At 43.8% G+C, this 24,817-nt stretch overlaps 1 protein-coding gene across 2 annotated transcripts in view; it reads left to right on the forward strand.

Moving 5' to 3' along the window:
• LOC106599530 (glypican-1) overlaps positions 1-24,817 on the forward strand; it is a 126,383-nt gene that overhangs the window by 46,207 nt on the left and 55,359 nt on the right. For both annotated transcript variants that reach the window (XR_001327487.2, XM_014190813.2), the window contains exon 3: positions 17,124-17,282. Coding sequence is in view for 1 of the 2 variants with exons in the window: in XM_014190813.2 (XP_014046288.1) it covers positions 17,124-17,282 (159 nt within the window). In the remaining variant the exon portion in view is untranslated. The remainder of the gene's footprint in view (positions 1-17,123; positions 17,283-24,817) is intronic.

A 24,817-nucleotide genomic window follows, 5' to 3' on the forward strand; every position in this document is an offset into this window, starting at 1 on the left:
TCTATTATGTTAGGAGAGTACATAGCCACAAATAATCACACAGCCATTTTCCAAGCAAGCATATATGTCACATAAACCCAAAACACAGCTAAATGAAGCACTAACCTTTGATGATCTTCATCAGATGACACTCCTAGGACATTATGTTATACAATACATGCATGTTTTGTTCAATCAAGTTCATATTTATATCCAAAAACAGCTTTTTACATTGGCATGTGATGTTCAGAACATGCATTCCCACCCAAAACTTCCAGTGAATTTACTAAATTACTCACCATAAACATTGACAAAATACATAACAAATATTTTAAGAATTATAGATACAGAACTCCTTTATGTAATCGCTATGTCAGATTTTAAAATAGCTTTTCGGTGAAAGCACATTTTGCAATATTCTGAGTACATGGCTAGCTATTTTGACACCCGCCAACTTCGGGGCTCACTAAACTCAGAATTACTATTAGAAAAATTGTATTACCTTTGCTGATCTTCATCAGAATGCCCTCCCAGGACTGCTACTTCCACAAGAAATTTTGTTTTTGTTCCAAATAATCCATAGTTATGTCCAAATATCTCCGTTTTGTTCGTGCGTTCAGGTCACTATCCAAAGGGTAACGCACGAGCACATTTCGAGACAAAAAAATTCTAAATGTTCCTTTACCGTACTTAGAAGCATGTCAAACGCTGTTTAAAATCAATTTTTATGGTATTTTTCTCGTAAAATAGCGATAATATTCCAACCGGACAATAGTGTATTCATTCAAAGAGGAAAAGAAAAAATGGCATGGTTGCGGGACCGCGCATCTCCAATCTCTTTGTCACTAGGCAGACCACTGACAAACTGTGCTAGTATACTCTGCCCAGAGACGCCTCAATCCGCTTTCTGAAGGCTTTAGAGAGCCAATGGAAGCCTTAGAAAGTGCAACATAACCCCAGAGATACTGTAGTTTCGAAAGGGACAAGAAAGAAGAACTACAATTTCTCAGACAGGCCACTTCCTGCTTGGAATTGTGGAGTTCTGTTATACTCACAGACACCATTCAAACAGTTTTAGAAACTTCAGCGTGCTTTCTATCCAAATCTACTAATAATATGCATATTCTCGTTTCTGGGAAAGAGTAGTAACCAGTTTAAATCGGGTACGTTTTTTATTCGGACGTGAAAATCCTGCCCCTAGCACAGACAGGTTAAAGGGAGTGCTCCTAATCTCAGTTTGTTACCTGTATAAAAGACACCTGTCCACAGAAGCAATCAATCAATCATATTCCAAACTCTCCACCATGGCCAAGACCAAAGAGCTCCCCAAGGATGTCAGGGACAAGATTGTAGACCTACACAAGGCTGGAATGGGCTACAAGACCATCGCCAAGCAGCTTGGTGAGAAGGTGACAACGGTGCGATTATTCGCAAATGGAAGAAACACAAAAGAACTGTCAATCTCCCTCGGCCTGGGGCTCCATGCAAGATCTCACCTCGTGGAGTTGCAATGATCATGAGAAAGGTGAGGAATCAGCCCAGAACTACACGGGAGGATCTTGTCAATGATCTCAAGGCAGCTGGGACCATAGTCACCAAGAAAACAATTGGTAACACACTATGCCGTGAAGGACTGAAATCCTGCAGCGCCCGCAAGGTCCCCCTGCTCAAGAAAGCACATATACATGCCCGTCTGAAGTTTGCCAATGAACATCTGAATGATTCAGAGGACAACTTGGTGAAAGTGTTGTGGTCAGATGAGACCAAAAAGGAGCTCTTTGGCATCAACTCAACTCGCCGTGTTTGGAGGAGGAGGAATGCTGCCTATGACCCCAAGAACACCACTCCCACCGTCAAACATAGAGGTGGAAACATTATGCTTTGGGGGTGTTTTTCTGCTAAGGGGACAGGACAACTTCACCGCATCAAAGGGACCATGGACAGGGCCATGTACCGTCAAATCTTGGGTAAGAACCTCCTTCCCTCAGCCAGGTCATTGAAAATGGGTCGTGGATGGGTATTCCAGCATGACAATGACCCAAAACACACGGCCAAGGAAACGAAGGAGCGGCTCAAGAAGAAGCACATTAAGGTCCTGGAGTGGCCTAGCCAGTCTTCAGACCTTAATCCCATAGAAAATCTGTGGAGGGAGCTGAAGGTTCGAGTTGCCAAACGTCAGCCTCAAAACCTTAATTACTTGGAGAAGATCTGCAAAGAGGAGTGGGACAAAATCCCTCCTGAGATGTGTGCAAACCTGGTGGCCAACTACAAGAAACGTCTGACCTCTGTGATTGCCAACAAGGGTTTTGCCACCAAGTACTAAGTCATGTTTTGCAGAGGGGTCAAATACTTATTTCCCTCATTAAAATGCAAATCAATGTATAACATTTTTGACATGCTTTTTTCTGGATTATTTTGTTGTTATTCTGTCTCACTGTTCAAATAAACCTACCATTAAAATTATAGACTGATCATTTCTTTGTCAGTGGACAAAGGTACAAAATCAGCAGGGATCAAATACTTTTTTCCCCTCACTGTACATTCCAGTTACAGCTTCTTCTGACCAAGTAGAAACAAAAAAGAATGTGCATGCAGGACAGAGGAATAGCAATTCTTACACTACTGTTCAATTACCTTCTTCATCCTCATCATTCAGTTCATTGAAATTACATTTTGAAGTCGTGCACAATTATCAGTTTCTATTTGGTTTATATCGCCCATTCATTGACAGCATTCATTCAGGTAGAGACACATTAGCGCCTTGGGACCCAAAAGCATAATCAGTGCTCTAACTCCCCCTTGCGGTGGTCTGGAGCAATGAAGCAGTGATGCGGGGTAATGTACTAAACCACAAATTACCTTTAAATCCCGCAGGATAATCTCAAAACGTTTAATTGAGCAACCACTGTATGTCTATTGACATGTCTGTATATAGTTGTTGCAGAGACATCATGAACATTCTATTGTCGTTCGACATTGACTTGTCGTTGTTGTTATGAAAAAGTATAAACACAAAAACGACAGGCTACATGACATCAGCAGCCTGGCGGTCCAAAATAGCATAACTGGTGTATTTTAACACCAATAAACCCATCCGTTTAAAAATGAACTAAGTATATGTCAATCTAGCAAACCAGGTAACTAAAAGCAACTTTCTAAATAATGTTTTGGTTTGTTTCTAGCTTGTCAGCTACCTAGCGAACGTTAAGTTAGCTGGCTAGCCAGTTCAAATAATGACCATATCATATAGCTGACAGTGTCTTAACTTTAGCTAATTTGTATTCATTATTACAGGAAAATAACTCACAACAAGATCATTAATTACAAGTTAATGGCAAGCTAATTACAGAAAATAGCTTACGGTTGTGAGTGTGACAAAATAAAAGCAGGGCATTCTACTACAACATTTTTGAACTTGTACACAGTCTCGTTGGCCTAACGTTATATCCTAATTTGACTTTAGTGCTGGTCATGTTGTTCTTCACATTACCATCTCTGGTAAACACTGACTATACCAAATCAAATCAAAGTTAATTTGTAACATGTACAGGATACAGAAGGTGTAAACGGTACAGTGAAATGGTTACTTGCATAGTGGAATCTTTTGTTTAGACATGTAAATAGCTAGCTAAACGATGAACCATAATCCCAACTCATAACATTACTACCCTGCATGAATCTACAGGTAGCTAAAACTAACCAACTATGTTCAATGTTAGCTAGCTAGTTAACATTAGGCTATAACTAGCAATGCAAATGGCTCTGAGATACAAATAATATTACTACACAGATCATACACGTAACGTTAGCTAGCGAGCCAGCCAACCAGCCAGCTAACGTTAGCTAGCTAGCTAACAGTATGCTTTAACTTGCAATGAAAATGACTTTCTGACAAAATTTGAAACGTATAATATCTGAAAATGTAGCTAGCTACACTCTCTTACCCGTATAAATGGATGAACGCTTCTCCCTCTCTGTCAAAGATGCCATGGTTGCCCTTAGTTTGCAGATGTAATCTGAAGAGAGGTATTTTATATAACAGCCTTCTGTGTGTTCTCTTTTCGACTCCCTCCGCATATTTGCAATAAAACAACAGAATTTTCTCCATCTCGTTAGCTGTCATACTCTGCTTCCACTGGGCATTCCATTGATTTCAAAACTTGGTCCTCCAGAAAGTGGAGAGCATTAGCAACACTTTTGCAGTTCTTCGTGATATCATTCAACACCTGCACAGGATCGGTACATCCGAACATCACACCTGCCGGACAGGTACAGAATGGCAACAACAACTGCCCAAGTTACACCAGGAAGGCACAATCCCTCCATCAGTGCTCAGACTGTCCGCAATAGGCTGAGAGAGGTTGGACTGAGGGCTTGTAGGCCTTTTGTAAGGTAGGTCCTCACCAGACATCACGGGCAACAACGTCGCCTATGGGCACAAATACACCATCGCTGGACCAGACAGGACTGGCAAAAAGTGCTCTTCACTGACGAGTCACAGTTTTGTTTCACCAGGGGTGATGGTCGGATTTGCATTTATCGTTGAAGGAATGAGCGAGGTCTGGGGTCTGGAGCGGGATCGATTTGGAGGTGGAGGGTCCGTCATGGTCTGGGACGGTGTGTCACAGCATCATTGGACTGAGCTTGTTGTCATTGCAGGCAATCTCAACGCTGTGCATTACAGGGAAGACATCCTTCTCCCTCATGTGGTACCCTTCCTGCAGGCTCATCCTGACATGACCCTCCAGCATGACAATGCCACCAGCCATACTGCTCGTTCTGTGTGTGATTTCCTGCCAGACAGGAATGTCAGTGTTCTGCCATGGCCAGTGAAGAGCCCGGATCTCAATCCCATTCAGCATGTCTGGGACCTGTTGGATCGGAGGGTGAGGGCTAGGGCCATTCCCCCCAGAAATGTCTGAGAACTTGCAGGTGCCTTGGTGGAAGAGTGGGGTAACATCTCACAGCAAGAACTGGCAAATCTGGTGCAGTCCATGAGGAAGAGATACATTGCAGTACTTAATGCAGCTGGTGGCCACACCAGATACTGACTGTTACTTTTGATTTTGACCCTCCCTTTGTTCAGGGACACATTATTCCATTTCAGTTAGTCACATGTCTGTGGAACTTGTTCAGTTTATGTCTCAGTTGTTGAATCTTGTTATGTTCAGACAAATTTTACACATGTTAAGTTTGCTGAAAATAAACGCAGTTGACAGTGAGAGGACGTTTCTTTTTTAGGTTTAGGTAGCACATAGGAGGAAATGTTTCTCTGTTGAGATCATTTCCTTTCGAATTTCTAGCCAAAATGTTCCTATTTTTATTAATGTAATGGAGTGGGTTAAGTCTGATCTATACCAAATTAGAACACCCCTGAGTCTCTTCCCTGTGTAACACCTGGTAGTTTGGTGGATGGGACTACCGGCTCTCCTCTATACCATGTTTCTTGCAGGGTGACAAAGTCTGCATTTGGTCCATAGTGTCTAGTGTTATATGTGTGTGTGGTCTCTCTCTCTCTCTCTCTCTCTCTCTCTCTCGCTCTCGCTCTCTCTTTCCCCTCTTCCTGTCACCCCCTCTCTCTAACTACCCTTATCACTCCCGTTTCCCCCTCACCCCCCCACCACTCTCCCCCTCCCTGTGGCTTGGCCTTGGGTGAAGTTACAACTCCAGGCCCAGGCCTGGTAGCTCTGACGGGCCCAGACAGCAGCAGCAACAGCAACCTCTGGTTCTCCCTCTGGTCTGTCAGCCTGTGGTGTATCTGCCCTACAGCTCACTTTGCAGACAGCTCACCTAGCAGATAGCACACCTAGCAGACAGCTCACCTAGCAGATAGCACACATAGCAGATAGCACACCTAGCAGACAGCTCACCTAGCAGATAGCACACCTAGCAGATAGCACACCTAGCAGACAGCTCACCTAGCAGACAGCGCACCTAGCAGACAGCACGCCTAGCAGACAGCACGCCTAGCAGACAGCTCACCTAGCAGACAGCACACCTAGCAGACAGCTCACCTAGCAGACAGCACACCTAGCAGACAGCACACCTAGCAGACAGCACACCTAGCAGACAGCTCACCTAGCAGACAGCACACCTAGCAGACAGCTCACCTAGCAGACAGCTCACCTAGCAGACAGCACATCTAGCAGACAGCTCACCTAGCAGACAGCTCACCTAGCAGACAGCTCACCTAGCAGATAGCTCACCTAGCAGACAGCTCACCTAGCAGACAGCTCACCTAGCAGAGCAGATGTTCTCTCTACTCAGCCAGACAGGTCTTTCTGAGCACAAATGGGCTCAAGGAACCCACACACACGCACGTATGCACACACAGAGATGTATACTGTCGTGTCTTTGGGCATCATTAAAACGGAAGACATGTTTATCAAATAACTCTCTGTAATTATTATTACGCGATTAAACTGATTAATCATGTAACTGTAATTAACTAGAAGGTCGGGGCACCAAGGAAAATATTCAGATTACAAAGTTATAATTTTCCTAATATAACTTCAGATATCATAATATCTGATCTGAGTCTTCTGATTTATGATGTATTCTTTACCTCGTCAGTCTCATTCCAAACGTCGTAAATTGTTGTTATCTGCACGAACCCAGTCTTCACTAAGTCATCCATACATCAATTGTCTTAAAATCATTTATTTACTAAACTAAGTAATTCACAGAAAGCATACAAAACAGTAGGTATCGTTACAAAGCAATGGTAGAGGAATGTGCCCTAGTGGGCTAAACCGGCATGGCGGCTTGTTAAACAAACAAGGGGGGTGGGGGCAGTGGAGAAGACACTATAGAGTTGATAAATATTAACAATTGATATGCTATTCCTTTGCACATGAACGCTCACTCATTCGGGAACAATTGCAATCAATATATATATTTATGCTCAGTGTGTCGTCGGGATCCTGGTTGGAGAGTTTGGTTCTGTTGGAGAGTTCTCTCTCTCTCTCTCTCTCTCTCGCTATCTCTCTCTCGGTTAGAATGGATCTTTCAAAGCGACATTCATTAATGTCGTTATAGAATGGATGTTTCGTCGGTCTTCGCGTTCAATGATACCGAATTTCTATCTGCAGACTAGTAATTAATATCAAAGACTTGTTATTATTCTGTCGGTATCGATAGTCTAAAAATTTAACCACGTGGTATGGTTAAAGTTCAGTAGAGGAATGCATGGTCAAACCTTGGCCCTCTCTTCTCGAGGTAAGCTGGTCACAAGAAGGAAACCCTGGGTGGGGGTTCATATACTGAACGTAGAAAAGGCTGTCACATGACGCCTTGTCCTGTCTGTGTCCCTGGGGGCGTGCCGGTGACTTAGTTAAGCTTTGAACAGAAATACAATTCTCTCACATTAACATCAGTACATAGCATCTCAACATATTCCAAATAGGTTTATCCTTATTCATCCATTTTATACAACCATTTAGATGTAAGTCCCATAGCTGAGGCTATTATATAAACATTATTATGGTAATATGGCAATATTGTCTCATGAGTTTCACAAAATTGTACCAAGAGGACCAGTTCGTAGCTGGATTCTTCACCGATCTTTTATACCTTCTCCAGAACATAAATGTCGTTCGGTTCCCCCGTCCGGTGAGGTGGAAGAATTCCTTTGTCTCTCTATGAAACCATTCTGTCTCAAAACTGTGGCCTGTGAGGCAGGACATTCCCTTTGGAATTTACGACCGCCTTCTGACCACAGCAGCCTGGGTAGGGGGAGGTAGGTTGGGGGATGGTGCATAGAAAAGGCCTGGTGCAGAGGGAGGGGGTTCAACTGTGCTCGCTGTACCCAGAGAGAGGGCAACGTCATGACAATATGCACACACACATGCATTTATTCAATTTTACTTTTATTTAGACAGGGGAGCATAAGCTGGGGGCATAACAACTAAAATTCTGATAGTCAGAGACTCACAGCCAACAGAACTATACAAAATGTAATGAGTTGTATGAAATCTGTCCCCAGTGATAATGCAGTGCTGAGTGATAGACTGAGTCTGAAGGTTTAAAACAGAGCCTGCTGCTTACATGTAGATTATTTCACCATAATCAAGTACTGGGAGAAGCGTTGCTTGAACAACCTCCCTTTTACTTTCCAAAGTGAGGCAGGATTTATTTCCATTAAAGAAACCAATCTTAATTGTCAGCTTTTTTGTCACACACACACACACACACACACACACACACACACACACACACACACACACACACACACACACACACACACACACACACACACACACACACACACACACACTGTGACAGTGTTATGATTGTACTACTCTGGGACTGGGGCCGCCTGATGGTGATGTTCACGGTCCCACCGAATTCACTCATTGGTTATTAATTGAGTGACATTGCCACTGGGTTGTATGTGTGTCTGTCACTTGCCTGTCATGGAAGGCAGCCAGGCATATTTCTGAGGGCTACAGCAACGTAATTACAAAACCTGTTGTAATCCATCATGTTCCTGATCATTCTTCCTCGTGTGTTTGAGCCAGTCCAGCACATCCTGTCTGTCTGTCTGTCTGTCTGTCTGTCTGTCTGTCTGTCTGTCTGTCTGTCTGTCTGTCTGTCTGTCTGTCTGTCTGTCTGTCTGTCTGTCTGTCTGTCTGTCTGTCTGTCTGTCTGTCTGTCTGTCTGTCTGTCTGTCTGTCTGTCTGTCTCAAAATGTTGGTGGTTATTTAACAGAAACATTTGAGGATGCTGTGGAAGTCTCAGCCCCTCAAATAGTTTGGTACCCAGTGGCAGGGCTCAGGGATGTGTGTGTGTTTTCCAGTAAGTGGTGGACGTGTTTAACTATTCTTGTGGGACCAGACACAAATTTGACCAACTGGGGACATTTTGTTAATCCCCACGAGGTCAAATGCTATTTCTAGGGGGTTTAAGGTTAAGGTTAGAATTAGTGTCAGGGTTAGAATTACGTTAAGGTTTAGGGTTAGGAGCTAGGGTTAGTTTTAGGGTTAGGTTTATGAGCTAGGGTTAGGTTTAGGGTTAAGGTTAGGTATTTGGGTTAAGAGTTTGGGTTAGGGTTAGGGTTAGGGTTATGGGTTAGGGAAAATATGATTTTGAATGGGACGGAATTGTGTGTCCCCTCAAGATTAGCTGTACAAGACTGTGTGTGTGTGTGTTCAAGTAAGTAGTGTGTGTGTATCTGTGTGTGTGTGTTCCAGTAAGTGGTGTGTGTGTGCCCTGTGAGGAGGTGGATAGGTTTAGGAAGCATAACCCAGAGGCCAGCCAGCCAGCCACCAACCAGCTAGCCACCAGCCAGCCAGCCAGCAAGCCAACCAGCCAGCCAGCCAGCCAGCCAGCCACCAGCCAGCCAGCCAGCCAGCCAGCCAGCCAGCCAGCCAGCCAGCCAGTCTCCCACCAACCAGCCACCAGCCAACCAGCCAGCCACCAGTAGTAATGTGTAATGCCCTGCTGCTCTAACTGCTGGAGGGAGGAAGCTATTTATGTTGCCAACCTCTAGATCACATTTCATGACCAGCCTGATGATCAGACCATGCACCAAGGGGCTATTATTACGGCGGCCTGGGTGGGCCGTAGTCGGAGGGGTGTGTGTGTGTGTGTGTGTGTGTGTGTGTGTGTGTGTGTGTGTGAGAGAGAGAGAGAGAGAGAGAGAGAGAGAGAGAGAGAGAGAGAGACCGAGAACAAAATAAATAAATACATCAAGAGAAAGTCCCCTAACCTCTACTGTATCCTGGTGATATCCCACAATTGTAACTCTGAATCCACTTATGGGTGACAGCCAGTCTCTCTTGGGCCGCGACTAAGGACTGGGTTGTGGTTAGTATTTCTATTCACTGGGTCACAGCCACAGAATTATTGGACAGTCTTTAGGTAGGTCACAGGATTATTGGACCGTCTTTAGGTAAATCCCAGGATTATTGGAGATAATAAATGCAAAAAGTTTAGTAACCACTGCTTTAGTTTTTGCCTGGTTTGTTTTCTAATCCTCAGTAGGACAATTGTGACGTTGTCATCATCTCCTCCCTGGTGATTTGGGTAGTTCCCTTAGCACTGACGTCAATCTGTCCATCTGTGGAATATACACAGTCTGGCACAACTCCCTGGATTAGGATTATAATCCATGAGGGCATCAGTGCCCCCACGCACACACCACTGTAATCTGAAAGTTATTGATGCAATAGCAATCTGAGATTACCAGAGACAATCAGACCAGTGATCAGTGAGGGTTACTTGTTAGAGATGAGGAAATATATGATCACAATGTCAACAGGTGTGTTCTGTGGTATACATTTGAGTCGTCCTCAGAAACCTCGCAGACACAGACTACTTGACCCTGTTTTAATGCGCTATTATGCCTTCTTAACCATATACCAAACAGTTACAAACACATTATAGAACCATATATGTCAGTGACTCAGTTTATGAACCCTGATTTATCATGATGCATCTGTTTTGAGACTTAGTCAAGCTGGATCAACTAAGAGTGAACAGTGTGTTCCCATGGGGTTATTTGTACCCTGTATTGCATTTGTGACCTTTCTAGTTGTGAGTATGGAGGCAAAACTTTCCCAGAATTCCCAGATTTTCCCGAAATCTTGTTTGGAGGATTCACAAATGTCCTGCTTTTCCCTTAACCTTCAAGTAATCTTCCAAACAATCTTCCAACCAATATTCCAGTCTTCTATTTCTGGAAAACCGGGGATTGTTTTGGGAATGTTGCCGGAATTGTGCAATCCTATTTGTTGGTACAGTTCAGAGAGCTCAGAGAACGGATTCAGCTGTCCTTCAACGTGGCCAAAGCTTTTTTCCAGTAATCAGTATCTGTGACAGCCCGTTTCTATGGCAACATGTTGTTATTTTGTAAATCTCAGAGTAATTTGTCATGATGGGGCATCAGAGATATGGCACACCGAAGGATAAATCCGACAGATTGCTTTTCCTGTTATTTGTAGCTTCTTTGTGAAAAGGTAGACAGATTCTTTTAAATGTTTGTCGAGAAGAGACATCCATTTTCAAATGTATGGGCAATAGCCTTCAGCTATTCAGTGTCTGGAGGTTACAATAATGTAGGCAATTTGCATAATTTGTTAAATATTGTAGCACTATATTTACAATTACTGTTAAAATAGTTTTTAGACAGCCTACTTGACTGGCTGTCTTAGGTGGTCCTTTCAAATATCAACTGGTCATTACTTCATTGTGCAGTTCTCTTGGGTACTGCCCCCTCTCTTTTCTCTCTATCCCCTTCTCTTCTGTCCCTCCCTCTCTTTTTCCCCCTGACTCTTGTGTTAACCTCTGTCACAACGGCCCAGACCGATAATTGAGAGAATCCGGCAATGAACCCCTTTGAGTCTCTCTTTTTTTCCTGTCTTTTATTTCTCCCCACATCCTCCCTTTCTTTAAAAGCCTTGTCTGTCTGTTTCTGGCCAGGGTTTATCTGAGTGTGCACAACATTATTTAGCTTCCCCCTATTGGCTTTTAATAGGAGTCTTCCTCCTGGTGGCCTGTGATAAATTAATGGCCTGAGAATTGCTATATTGGCCATGCTCACACCTCCCAAGCTTCCATCAAGGATACATCCCAAGTAGCTAACAGAGGTTTTAGTAGTCAGCACCTCGCCCCCTAATTCCACACTGATTTCAGAGGACCTATTCAATTTAGGTCTGGATCCAAAAATAATTGCCTCAGTTTTCCCTAAGTGCAGAGATAGCTTATTATCTCCAAGCCATTTTCTAATGTTAGTAAGCTCTGTGCTAAGTACGCTCTCCAACAGTTTTACTTTTGTGAGACACCAGAAGTGCAGTCATCCGCATAAAGAAAAAGACGGCAAGAACAAGCATCTTTCATATTGTTAATATACAATAAAAACAGCAGAGGCCCAAGCATGGAACACCACAACTCATTGGTTTCGCCTGAGACAGTGAACCATTAACCTCTACTACTTGCTCCCTTCCTGATAAATAGGACTTTACCCAGCCTAGAGGGACACTGCTTAACCCCAGTGCCTCCAGTTTGGAGATTAGGAGACAGTGGTTAACTGTATCAAAGACCTTCTGTAGGTCAATCAGTACCATTCCATACAGATTTCCCTCATCGATCTCTTTCCTGATGAAGTCAGTCAAGTAAAGTAGACATGAATCAGTGGAGGATGTTTTTATAAAACACGACTGAAAATCAGACATTAGACCCTGTTTGTTAACATGTTCATACATTGTACATGTACAACTCTCTCCAGGATCTTTGATGTTACACAGAGCATAGATACAGGCCTATAATTCCCAGGTTCAGACCTTTTCCCCTTCTTATACAGAGGTATAACTTTAGCTTGTTTCATGTCCCTGGGAAAGGTGCCTTGTTCAAGAGAGAGATTAACGTTATGCGTAATACAAGGGCCAATTTGCTCAGCAGAATCTATTAGAAACCTTGCAGGAATATTATCCAGGCCTGTGGCTTTGGAGCATTTAAGCTCTGCCAGCATACTGACTATTTTGGCTGTTGCTACCTTTACAAAAGAAAAAGAGTTTGGCTAAACCCCTAACTTTACATAATACTTCTTGACTTGGTTGCTTCCATACAAACCAGAAGTGGTGGGCAGCTTGCTAACCAGTTTGCTGGCAACAGAAGTAAAAAAAAGAGTGTAATTCATTGGCAACCTCTGCTTTTTCATATACCATCTCCCCCCTGATGTTCAGTCCAATACTGTTTAGTTTGTTTTTGGTAGTACTACTACAGCCTTGTTCCTTAAATGATATCCAAAGCTTTTTAGGGTCATTTTTGTTCTCAATTATTTTCTCAGGGAAGTAAACCCTCTTAGCTTCATCCATCCTGCTTTGTGCTTCATTTCTGTGATGTTTATATAGGACAAAATCATGCTGCTCTTGAGAGTTCTTAAATTTTTTAAAGGCCTTTGCTTGGATAGATTCTAAAATCTCATGATTAAACCAAGGGCTAGATCTCTACTTTACCCTGACCCATCAAATGGGAGCCATCACATTCACCACATCAAGGAATCTACATTTAAAGACTTCCCAGGCTCTGTCTACCCCACCACTACCTAGCACAGGTGACCAGTCAATTTTACCCACTTCCTCCCAAAAGTTTTCTACACAGTATTTTTTAAGTCCTCTGATTCTAACGGTTTTGTGACACTTAAATATATCTTTAAAAATCCTCCTTGTGCAAAATGTAATAAAATGATCACTGATTCCATATACTATTACTCCACTCTGCGATATTTTAGATTTATCAGACACCAATATTTAGTCATTGACCCCATGTCCAAAGCTAGAATCGCCGCATTTTAGATGAATCCACTGCGTGCATTCCAAACATACCAAAGCTTTGCTGTTACTCTTTATCAAACATTCCCAAGAGGAGCATGGGTGCATAGGCCGTTTGATGGGGTTCGTGATAAAGTGAGGTCCAGGGCACTGATGGATATCACCTGATAAGAGAAGGCATAGAGTTATTATAAGATCTCCACCATTAATTAGCGATTTCAGACTGGCTTTCGATGATCGTTTTGGTTTGTGCCAAGGTTCTATGAAAGTTTGGTATATAACATTGCTTCCAAATCCAAAGTGCTGGGTGCCATCAAAAGTGTTTGCATGACTGAGAAGTTGTTGAAAATGTACTATTCTTTCATCTAGATGGCAGACGCAATTATTTCCAGTGACATTTTAAACAAACACATAAAGTAAAAGTGCTGCCACCATGCCGAACTTGCTGGTAACAGAGCTCACTGTTGCCCCCTGGTGGCCAGTTTCCACGTCATCTCTCGACGTTCTCAGACATGCACGGACGTGGAATTCTGATTTGTTTCATGGGTGACCTGGCTGGAGCTGCAGCCTCTCAGCAGTGTGTGTGTGTGTGTTTTGTTGTTGTTAGTCGAAACATAAATAATGTACACATGTGGCACAACATCTTTGTGATTATTCCTCCAAACCTATAAATAATTAAGAAGGAAAGTCTGTTCCTTTGGAACTCTCCTTTATAGAGTCATACCATATGCCCGTTTCTCCTTTCCTCATTTCCCCTGTGCTTTCTGAAGACTAATACCGCAGCCTCCAAAATAACATGACCTACCCACTAACAGAGAGCTCTACCAATACCTCCAACTCTCAATGTGCTCTGAAAGGTAATAATGTCCATAGGATAATATTACAAGAGAGTAGACTATCGATACCTCTCAATACCATCTGAAAGGTGTTTCCACTAGACTAATATTATGTGTTCTTCAGTTAGAAGACGGTTGTGATTGCCAGTGTTCTCTGTGAAGGAAATGGGGTGTGAGTGATGACTGGCGAGGAGGGGACAGAGAGGACCGTTAAAGAACGCTTCTCCCTCAATCTGCTCTATCGTCTGATTGAAAGTGTTTTGGCTGGCTCACACACACACACGCACACACACACACACACACACACACACACACACACACACACACACACACACACACACACACACACACACACACACACACACACACACACACACACACACACACACACACACACACACACACACACACACACACGGACCCACACACATTGATTGATGCAGTGCACACACAGACACAACTGTACAAACACCCACACACACACATATCGATTAATGGCAGGCTACAGTTAAAGGAGGGCAAAATGTTTGGCTTTAACAGTTAAGGTCCAGCACAGCAGATTAATATCTTTGATCAGTAAAACTGTTGGGCTGTTATTCTCCTCCACATTCCCCTCAGTGGGTAAACATACACACCCTTCTGAAGACACACCATGTGATTCTAAATGGACACTATTGGACGCCTGAAAGAAAATCACTATAACTAACGCTCTGTGTGTTCACTAAGTCATACTCACTGTGTGACATTGTGTAATAGACTATCATTGATCAGTGTGCAGCCAGGTGTTACTCAATCGACAAGCAGTCTCTGCTTATCAGACCCAGTGTGCGTGTGCATGTGTGTGTGTATTTGTGTTCCAACTTACTTAGCTCAGATGTCCTTCATACAGCAGGCAGCAGGCACACTGAGCTGGAAGAGATGGCTGGCCCAGGCAGGTATTTAGAAAGACTGTCACAGAGGCTGACAGATTGCAGCCAGCCAAGCACCACCCCCCCTCCCCACCACCACACACACACACAACTTTCCCTTCACACACTCATGCGTCAGAGAGATGAGTGTATGAGTCCGTTGTGGTCTTGATGTAATTGCGATGACATGGTAAGATGAGGGCTGCTCAATGTCCCTGTACCATCCACATTGACCTGTTCTCCTCTCCCTCAAATTGACAATCCTGGCTAGTAGACACACTGACATAGGACTGATGAGTCACTTCAGCATTATTTACACACACACTGTGGCAACAACACACACACACGCACACACACACACACACACACACACACACACACACACACACACACACACACACACACACACACACACACACACACACACACACACACACACACACACACACACACACACACACACACACACACACACACACACTCAGAGATACTCAATGACATATACTTGCCAACACATTCACTTACATGGACACACAAGTCAAACTCAAAATGTACAAACACCCACACCACACACAGACACAACTGTACAAACACCCACACCACACACAGACACAACTGTACAAACACCCACACCACACACAGACAAAATGTACAAACACCCACACCACACACAGACACAACTGTACAAACACCCACACCACACACAGACAAAATGTACAAACACCCACACACACACATATCGATTAATGGCAGGCTACAGTTAAAGGAGGGCAAAATGTTTGGCTTTAACAGTTAAGGTCCAGCACAGCAGATTAATATCTTTGATCAGTAAAACTGTTGGGCTGTTATTCTCCTCCACATTCCCCTCAGTGGGTAAACATACACACCCTTCTGAAGACACACCATGTGCATTATAATGTGCACTGCATCCTATTCACTGTGTAACATTGTGTAATAGACTATCATTGATCACTGTGCAGCCAGTTGGTACGCAATCGACAAGTAGTCTCTATCCTATTCCCGGAGCAGTACAATCATAGCACTGTTACTGTGTGTGTGTGTGTGTGTGTGTGTGTGTGTGTGTGTGTGTGTGTGTGTGTGTGTGTGTGTGTGTGTGTGTGTGTGTGTGTGTGTGTGTGTGTGTGTGTGTGTGTGTGTGTGTGTGTCTGTGCGTGTGCGTGTGTGTACGTGTGTATAGCGTTCTTTCTACACTCTGAGTTCTAGAACATTCCCTTTTGATAGGACATTGCATGAGATGTCCAGTAATTTAAGAGTTGGTCAGTCTGCAGTCAGACCTCTCTCTCCCCTAGAGTGAACGCAGCAATATGATCTAAATACAAATGTTTTTCTTTATTAGTTACAGCCCACGCTCTCCATCTCACCGTGGCAAGGATAGAGCAGCCATCAAAGTGTGTGTGTGCGAGAGCGAGAGAGAGAGCGAGAGAGATAGTGTGTGTGTGTGTGTGTGTCAGACGCTTAATACTGCCTCTTAAAAAGGGGAATGTAATTAAACAGTGTAAGGACGTTGGCATGCTCCATCTGACTCTACGCTTGTGTGTGTGTGGGTAGACGTGAAGATGTTCGGAATGCGGTAAAGGATCTCTTCAGAATCTATTCGGTTGAATCGTTAAAATATTAACTTGATTTTTAATTGGCTGATAACTGTTCCCCATCTCCACACTGTGTGAGGCCTATGTGTGTATGTTTGCAGAAGGTTTATTGCCTAATGCCAAATAGCAACAAGGTGTATAATTAAGCAACAAGGCATGAGGAGGTGTGGTATATGGCCAATATACCACAGCTAAGGACTGTTCTTAGCACGACGCCTGGATACAGTCCTTAGCCATCGTATATTGGCCATACACTTCAAACCCCCGAGGTGCCTTATTGCTATTATAAACTGTTTACCATTTTAATTAAAGTAGTAAAAATATATGTTTTGTCATACCTGTGGTATACGGTCTGATATACCACGGCTGTCAGGTAATCAGTATTCAGGGCTCGAACCACCTAGTTAATAATACCTCATCTACGTCCATAACTAGTTCAGATAAAGAACGATGCTTTCATTTCAAGGCTATAGTTAAGGTTTTTCCTAAACGACTCTCTCCTGTCTCTCCCTCCTCTAGGAGAGCACCTGAGGATCTGTCCCCAAGGCTACACGTGTTGCACCAGTGTCATGGAGGACAGCCTATCCAATCTGAGTCGCACAGAGATGGAGGGCCTGATCAGAGACGCTGGACGTGCCCTGCAAGCCTCCCTCAATGGACAGTACAAGGTCTTCGATGGTGAGTGGGGGATTGAGGAAGGGAGGGAGGGGGAGGGATGGAGGGAGAAGGAAGAGAAGGGAGACAGAGAGAGAGAGATGGAAGGTCTGGTCATAGAGGCTGGATGAGCCCCGCAAGCCTCCCTCAATGGACAGTACAAGGTCTTTGATGGTGAGTACTGCAGGACACAGGAAGGAATGGAGGGAGGAAGGCAGGCAGAGAGGCAGAGGGAGGGAGGGAGGCAGGCAGGGAGACAGAGGGAGGGAGGGAGGCAGGCTGGGAGACAGAGGGAGGAACAGAGGGAGGCATGCAGGGAGACAGAGGGAGGGAGGCAGGCAGGGAGACAGAGGGAGGGAGGGAGGCAGGGAGGGATACAGAGGGAGAAATGGAGGGAGGCAGGCAGGGAGACAGAGGGAGGGAGGGAGGGAGGCAGGCAGGTATACAGAGGGCGAAATGGAGGGAGGCAGACAGGGAGACAGAGGGAGGGAGAGAGGGAGGGAGGGAGGCAGGCAGGGATACAGAGGGTGGAATGGAGGGAGGCAGGCAGGGAGACAGAGGGAGGGAGAGAGGGAGGGAGGCAGGGATACAGAGGGTGGAATGGAGGGAGGCAGGCAGGGAGACAGAGGGAGTGAGAGAGGGAGGGAGGCAGAGGGAGGGAGACAGGGAGGGACAGACAGACAGAGATTGAGAGGAAGAGGAAACCCTCTATCTCTTTCCCTCCCTCCTCATCTCAGTTATGGCTAACAGTCCTGTGTAAACTCTGCTCTGATCAGTGCGTGTTGGTTAACCAAGAAGAGGTCGTAAGGTCTATGTGTGTGTGTGTGTGTGTGTGTGTGTGTGTGTGTGTGTGTGTGTGTGTGTGTGTGTGTGTGTGTGTGTGTGTGTGTGTGTGTGTGTGTGTGTGTGTGTGTGTGTGTGATAGTAATAGAGAGAAGAGAGAGGATTGTTGGGGGTGTTAGCTTGCATTCATGTGCCTGTACGTCTGTGTACATGTCTGTATACAAATACAATGAGTTTATCACTGTGAGCTATTTACTGCGGAACCATAGTGTCAGAAGTCACTTTATTTCAGGGAGAGTGTTTTTCGTTGCGCACGCTGTATGTAGTCCAGACAGAATAGCTGGGCTGTCTCCAACTCCACTCCCTCTATCCCTCCGTTCCAACCATCTCTCCGTACACAACACACTCGACACATCATCCCTTGCTTTTCCTCTCCTCCACCTACTCAAGTCTCTCTCAACCATCAGTCTCAAGTCCCAGAGTATGTCATAATCTGCTTGTGTCCTTTGGAGGGGAATCCATGTCTCTACGACGTGAAGGATCACAAGTGCACACACACACACACACACACACACACACACACACACACACACACACACACACACACACACACACACACACACACACACACACACACACACACACACACACACACTCCAGAGTTCACCACAGCTTCAGAGTGTGTGTGAGAAGATAATATTTCTTTAATCCTTCTTGATTGATGAGGAATCTCACACACATATAGTGTAGAGTATAGCGGTTACCTAACCTTAAGCTCCCTAAATTACACACCGTATAGAGAGCGCGAGAGCAGTATCAATATACTGTACTTTAATGTCATAACCGCTCACAATTTATGTTTGAGAAGTGGGGGTCTATTTGTGTAGCATGTACAGTAGACATACCAATGTATGATATCATGCCATTAGAATATTAACTGCATTGATATCATACCATGTTATATACATTCATGACTACTGTATGTTTAATTTACAGTTGTGTATTTATTTTTAGTGAGGGTGAAAGTTAAGCTGTTCTGTGACTCAGGACATAGGGGTAAGACTGATCCCAGATTGAAGTGAATAGAATGTGCAGTGATTGGAACATTGATGATTATTTACGTTTAATGATACAATACAGTCTGTTCCAGTCGATATGGGGTGACTAAGCATCTGTCTCTGTGCTCTACTAGTTCCCCTGGCTGATTGGGATTGAGCTGTCATCTGGATCTGTGATCTGTTTGTCAGCCTGACCTTTCTGGCCTCATACTGATTAGAGACTGAGTGACGTCTGTTTACTGTACAATCCACTATCATTCTCTCTCTCCCGTTCTCTCTCGGCCCGCTCTGCCCAGGGCGTTGAAGCAACGCCAGAGCAGCATTGGGCTCATTTCACAGACAACCTGTCCAAAACATACAAATATATACACACACACACACACACACACACACACACACACACACACACACACACACACACACACACACACACACACACACACACACACACACACACACACACACACACACACACACACACACACACACATTGAAACACACACATGGCCCATCCAAGACACACAAACACTTTCGCTGTGTGTTTATGTGCTTTAGAAGTATCTGGAAGGCACAGCTCATTCACAGTCACACAGTGGTGATTAACAACAGAGAGCACACAGAAACGCTCCGTCAAGCATCACTCACTCAGCTATGTAAACACACTAACGATGTGCTTCAAACAGACACACACACCCAAGCATGGATGCACACTCACACACACGCCCAAACAGGATTGCATACATGGTAAAACAGGTAAGTGTGCACACACACAGGCACACACTCAAAAATTATGCATCACAATTGTTATACTTTAAAATATATATATTTTTAATTATTCTTATCTTAATACTACTTCTACTAAAACATCAGAGATTTTCATCTCTGCAGCCGACTCCAACACCCCTGGAATGGAATCCAGTTTCTTCATCTCTTCATCAGAAAAGAGTTCTGCTAAATGACTTAAATGTAAATGTAAAAGAGCCACTGGTCCCCCGAGCTCACATGGTGCTTGTAGAACTCTCTCCTCACTTTCCTGTAAAACTCACTTTCCTGTAAAACTTACTTTCCTGTAAAACTCACTTTCCTGTAAAACTCCACCTCGCGCCTCATGTCCATGTGCTTGTGGAACAGACGCTGTTCCTCCTGCTCAGGCAGGTGCTGGTTGTGGTAGCTAGATCTCTGAGAAACTCGGGAGGACCTGACCTAAAGTCACACTTAAACCCAGTTCTATTGTAGATGTGCCTAAATGTATTCTAAACATGGATTCTTGAGACTACACCAAATTAAGCAATTAACTGTTTGACTCTTACCATTGATGACGACAGGAAGCTACTGATGTGGCAGTGCCATCCATGGTAGAGACTGGTGAAATTGCTTGAAGCTGCTCATTGTTGAAAAATGTACAATCTTGGATAGCAGAAGTACAAGTCACACAACTAGTGTTGGAGTTGTTCCCCCAAAACTAAGTTTCAAATCAGTGTTGTCTACAGTGACTATCAACCAAACATTCTAACTTTCAACATTCTATTAGAGTTGCTATTCTCAATTAAGATGTCATCATATTCAAATGTAAGTGTATTATTACGAATTTAATTGAAAAAGAACGGATTTTAATTCAATGTTGTCTTATCAACCCAAAATTCTAAATTCTAACATTCTACAAACTTTTGCTTTGGTTGATTTTGTATTTGTATGATTCAGAATTACCATGACAACGAAAAAGAGTGAAAGGAATCAGTGTGATGTGCATCATCATGTAAAATCGCTTTTACATTGAATCCACCATATAAATATTTAGAATTCAAATGTTATGGTAGCCACTAACACATTAACACACACACACACACACACACACACACACACACACACACACACACACACACACACACACACACACACACACACACACACACACACACACACACACACACACACACACACACACACACACACACATTAAATCTGAGCTCTATTTAAAGTCCACTCAAGCAATCAGTACGTCAAAGCAGCAGCATTAAGTCAGTGTTAGTTGAGGTTGATTTCATATGGGGATTGCAGTCTATACACCAGATGAATGATGGATGTCAGAATTTGGTTGTTTGTTGAGGTCTGCGTGTCAAATGAACGTTGTTTTCTTTGAATTTATTGTATTTGTGTTGTGTTCTTTCAAAGTTCATGTTTGTTAGCATGTCTGGAACCTCCCTGTGTACAGACCTGTCCATTCTCTCTTGTGACCTCCAGTCATGCCTTCTCTCACTATCTGTGTCCTCTCCTTTTCTCTGCCAAAGTGCTTTTTGCATCCGTGGATTGTGTGTGCGTGTCACTATTTTCAACATTCTAATGCATCATCCCTAGACATCCTCAACCTCCCTCACCTTTCTCCTCTCTCCTTCCTTCATTCCTAACCACCATACTTCTCCCCTTCTGTAAAAACAAGTGTTTAACCCCACCTGATCCTGAACATTGATCAGTCATCCCTATCTCCTCCCTACCTTCCTTCACCTCACATCACTGAGCATCAGATGGAGACAGCAGGATAAGAGACAGAGGGATGAGAGAGAGGGGGAGCGAGGGAGATGTGTGAGACGGTCAGATGTAAACCATCTGTAAATGAGCATCTGTTCTTAAGACGGCGGAAGTGGAGCGATGGAGGGCTGTTAATTGAAGGGTGATACGCCACATTAAACACAGTATCCCAGCTCACCATAGTTACCACTGTGGACATATTCGACTGTGTGGATGGACATGTCCAGACTTGTCCAGCTGTACCCTCCCATTATTGGACTGTCTATTGGAATGGACAGAGTGGTAGCTGTGCCTTCCAATTACAACTAAAGACGTATTTGGATGTGCAAAGGGTATGAATTATCCTGTTCCCAGAACTCCTATGATCATAGTCATGTTGTTGAATGTATTGTGAAATGCATACATTTTGTGGGTTTCAGGGATTTTCACTTGTGGGCGTTTTGTAAAGCTTGTAGTAGAGTTTATCACTGCTTGCTGTGGTGATGGTTATGTGGTTAAAGGGATACTGTGATATTCTGCAGTTGTGCCGTTGTTCTACTTACCCATGAGGCAGTTGAAGTCGTGAACATGCAAATGGTCTCCACGAGTTCAGCTGACTCTGGGTGATCTTGCAGTATCCTTTTAAGTTGCAGGAGTGTTGATGGAGAAGTGTACAAGTGCGTAAGTGTTCAAGTGTCCTAGTCAGTGTCTATGTGACTTGTGCCCTACTAGTCCCCTCAGCTGGAGTCTCTCCCATCTACTTCTGGGTGTGTTTAGCTGGGTGTGGGCCTGTACCATGTGGCTAAGTGTAGGGTGTTACTGTCCCAACCGGGAAAGGCAGGCAGGCCTTTATAGACCCAGGGACTGTGGAAGCTGTAACTCACAGTTAAGAGTGGGCTAAGAGTATTAACTGACTGAGTTTAGGAGAACTGTACATGTAAAATATTGTGTGTGGGTGTGTGTGTGTGTATGTGTGTGTTTAACAACCAATAAGCACCTGGCCAAGGACAACATTTTAAAATAAACATGTTAAGAGCTTACGTGTGTGTTTACAGCACACATCCATCCCTGTTTTTTTATCTCTATCAACACAAATCGAGAGACATAGGATTCGTCAGGCCAGGACACAGATATCTGTTGAATAGATCTGCACTGAAGCCTGAGCTTAGCCAAACCTCTACATTTTCATAAATGAGGGGTTTATCATATTTTCCCTTTACAACCCTCCATGACTCCTCATATTTTCTACTGGATAAAACATATTTTCTGCCTGGTCTGATGGGGGAAAAAAGATTGTGAAGACGTGGAGACAAAGGAGTGTGTGTGGACTGAGGAGTCGGCACTACCAGCTGCCAGCTGCTAACAGGGAGAAGGAAAGGACGGTAGGGGTCAGCTTCCACTGCCCACTGAAAGAGGTGGAGCTATGGGAGGGAAGATAGGAAGACAAGGAGAGAGAAAGAAAGAGAGAAATAGATTATGAAAGAGTGTGTGTGAGAAAATGAGACAGAGTCAGAGTGACATTGACAGTGAAGGCTATATGACAAACACCGGAAGAATAGATAAGAGTTTGAGAGGAGAGAGAGACAGGGATAAAAGAGAGCAAGAGAGAGAGAGAATTAGAGAGAAAGGGAGAGAGAGAGGGGAAGAGAGAGCGAGGGAAAGAGAGAGAAAGAATGAGAAAGAGAAAGGGAGAGAGAGAGAGAGAGAGAGGTGGAAGGGTAGAGGTCAAAGAGAATGTAAAGAAATGACACCTGAGGTAGAAGTGTTGGATGGCTGGCAGGTGTGCCAGACAGAAGGTGCCATTATCCTGGTAGGTGGTGCAAGGGCTAATGGTGTCATGCACAGACGTCAATTCAACATCTATTCCACATTGGTTTAACCTCAAAATGACGTGGAAACAACGTTGATTCAACCAGTGTGTGGCATCTAGACAGCACCGTGTGTGTGTGTGTGTGTGTGTGTGAGACAGAGAGAAAGTGCGCATGCATGTGAACCTGGCACTCTGAACAGAAGCACTTCACACACACACACACACACACACACACACACACACACACACACACACACACACACACACACACACACACACACACACACACACACACACACACACACACACACACACACACACACACACACACACACACACACTCCCCAGTATCACTAGCCGGTGGGTTATTGCCTTGTGTATGTCAGCCTATTTTTGTCTGTGAGGCAAATTACTCCTCATAGACTTTAATTAGATTTGAACACAGAGCTCTGGCTGACGGGCACATTCAGTTCTAGATGACCAAGCAACACAGTCTTATTTATTCATTGAATTAGACTTTTTATTTTTGAAATTACCCAGCTGGTCTGTTAAAGGGATACTGCGAGATTCTGTCATATGTGTGTTTACAGCACATGTCCATCAAGAGACCAACGATTTGTCATGCCAGGGTACAGATACAGGTAACTGCCAAAATAAAGGAAACACTTGAGTAAATGAGAGATACAAAGTATATTGAAAGCAGGTGCTTCCACACAGATGTGGTTCCTGAGTTAATTAAGCAATTAGCATTCCATCAGGCGTAGGGTCATGTATAAAAATGGCCATTATTTTGGCTACCATGGCTAGAAGAGAAGGAAAAACAGAAGAGAGAGAAAAACATATTATGAAAGAGTGTGTGTGAGAGAATGAGTGAGTCAGAGAGTGGCAGTATGACAAACACCAGAAGAGTAGGTAATAGTTTGAGAGAAATATAGAGAGAGATTCTGTCATTCTACTTACCCAGAGTCAGATGAACATGTGGATAACATTTTGATGTTTGTGCGTGCAGTTTGAAGGAAGTTTTGCGAACCAATGCTACTAGCATTAGCGCAATGACAAAGGCTACAGGTAAGTTAGCATTACGCTAACGTCAGTTAGCATTGGCTTGCGAAACTATTGCTAACTTCCACTAACTTCATTCAGAATCTCACGGTATCCCTTTAAGTAACGCCATTTCAAACTGAGTTGGCTGGGATTGAATGTCCCTAAGAAGAAGTTGTTTTCAAAGTTGTCTGAATAAAGCAGTAGGCTTTCGTCTAATAACAGAATTATTATACAGCGTTAGGCATATACTACCTGAAACCAGAAAGTATCATATCATACTGTATCTTAATCTGTTATGATGTACACTCTTAGAAAAAAGGTTTCCAAAAGGGTTCTTCGGCTGTTCCCAAAGGAGAACC

This window comes from Salmo salar, chromosome ssa03 (assembly GCF_905237065.1).
Source record: "Salmo salar chromosome ssa03, Ssal_v3.1, whole genome shotgun sequence".
Taxonomy (NCBI): domain Eukaryota; kingdom Metazoa; phylum Chordata; class Actinopteri; order Salmoniformes; family Salmonidae; genus Salmo; species Salmo salar.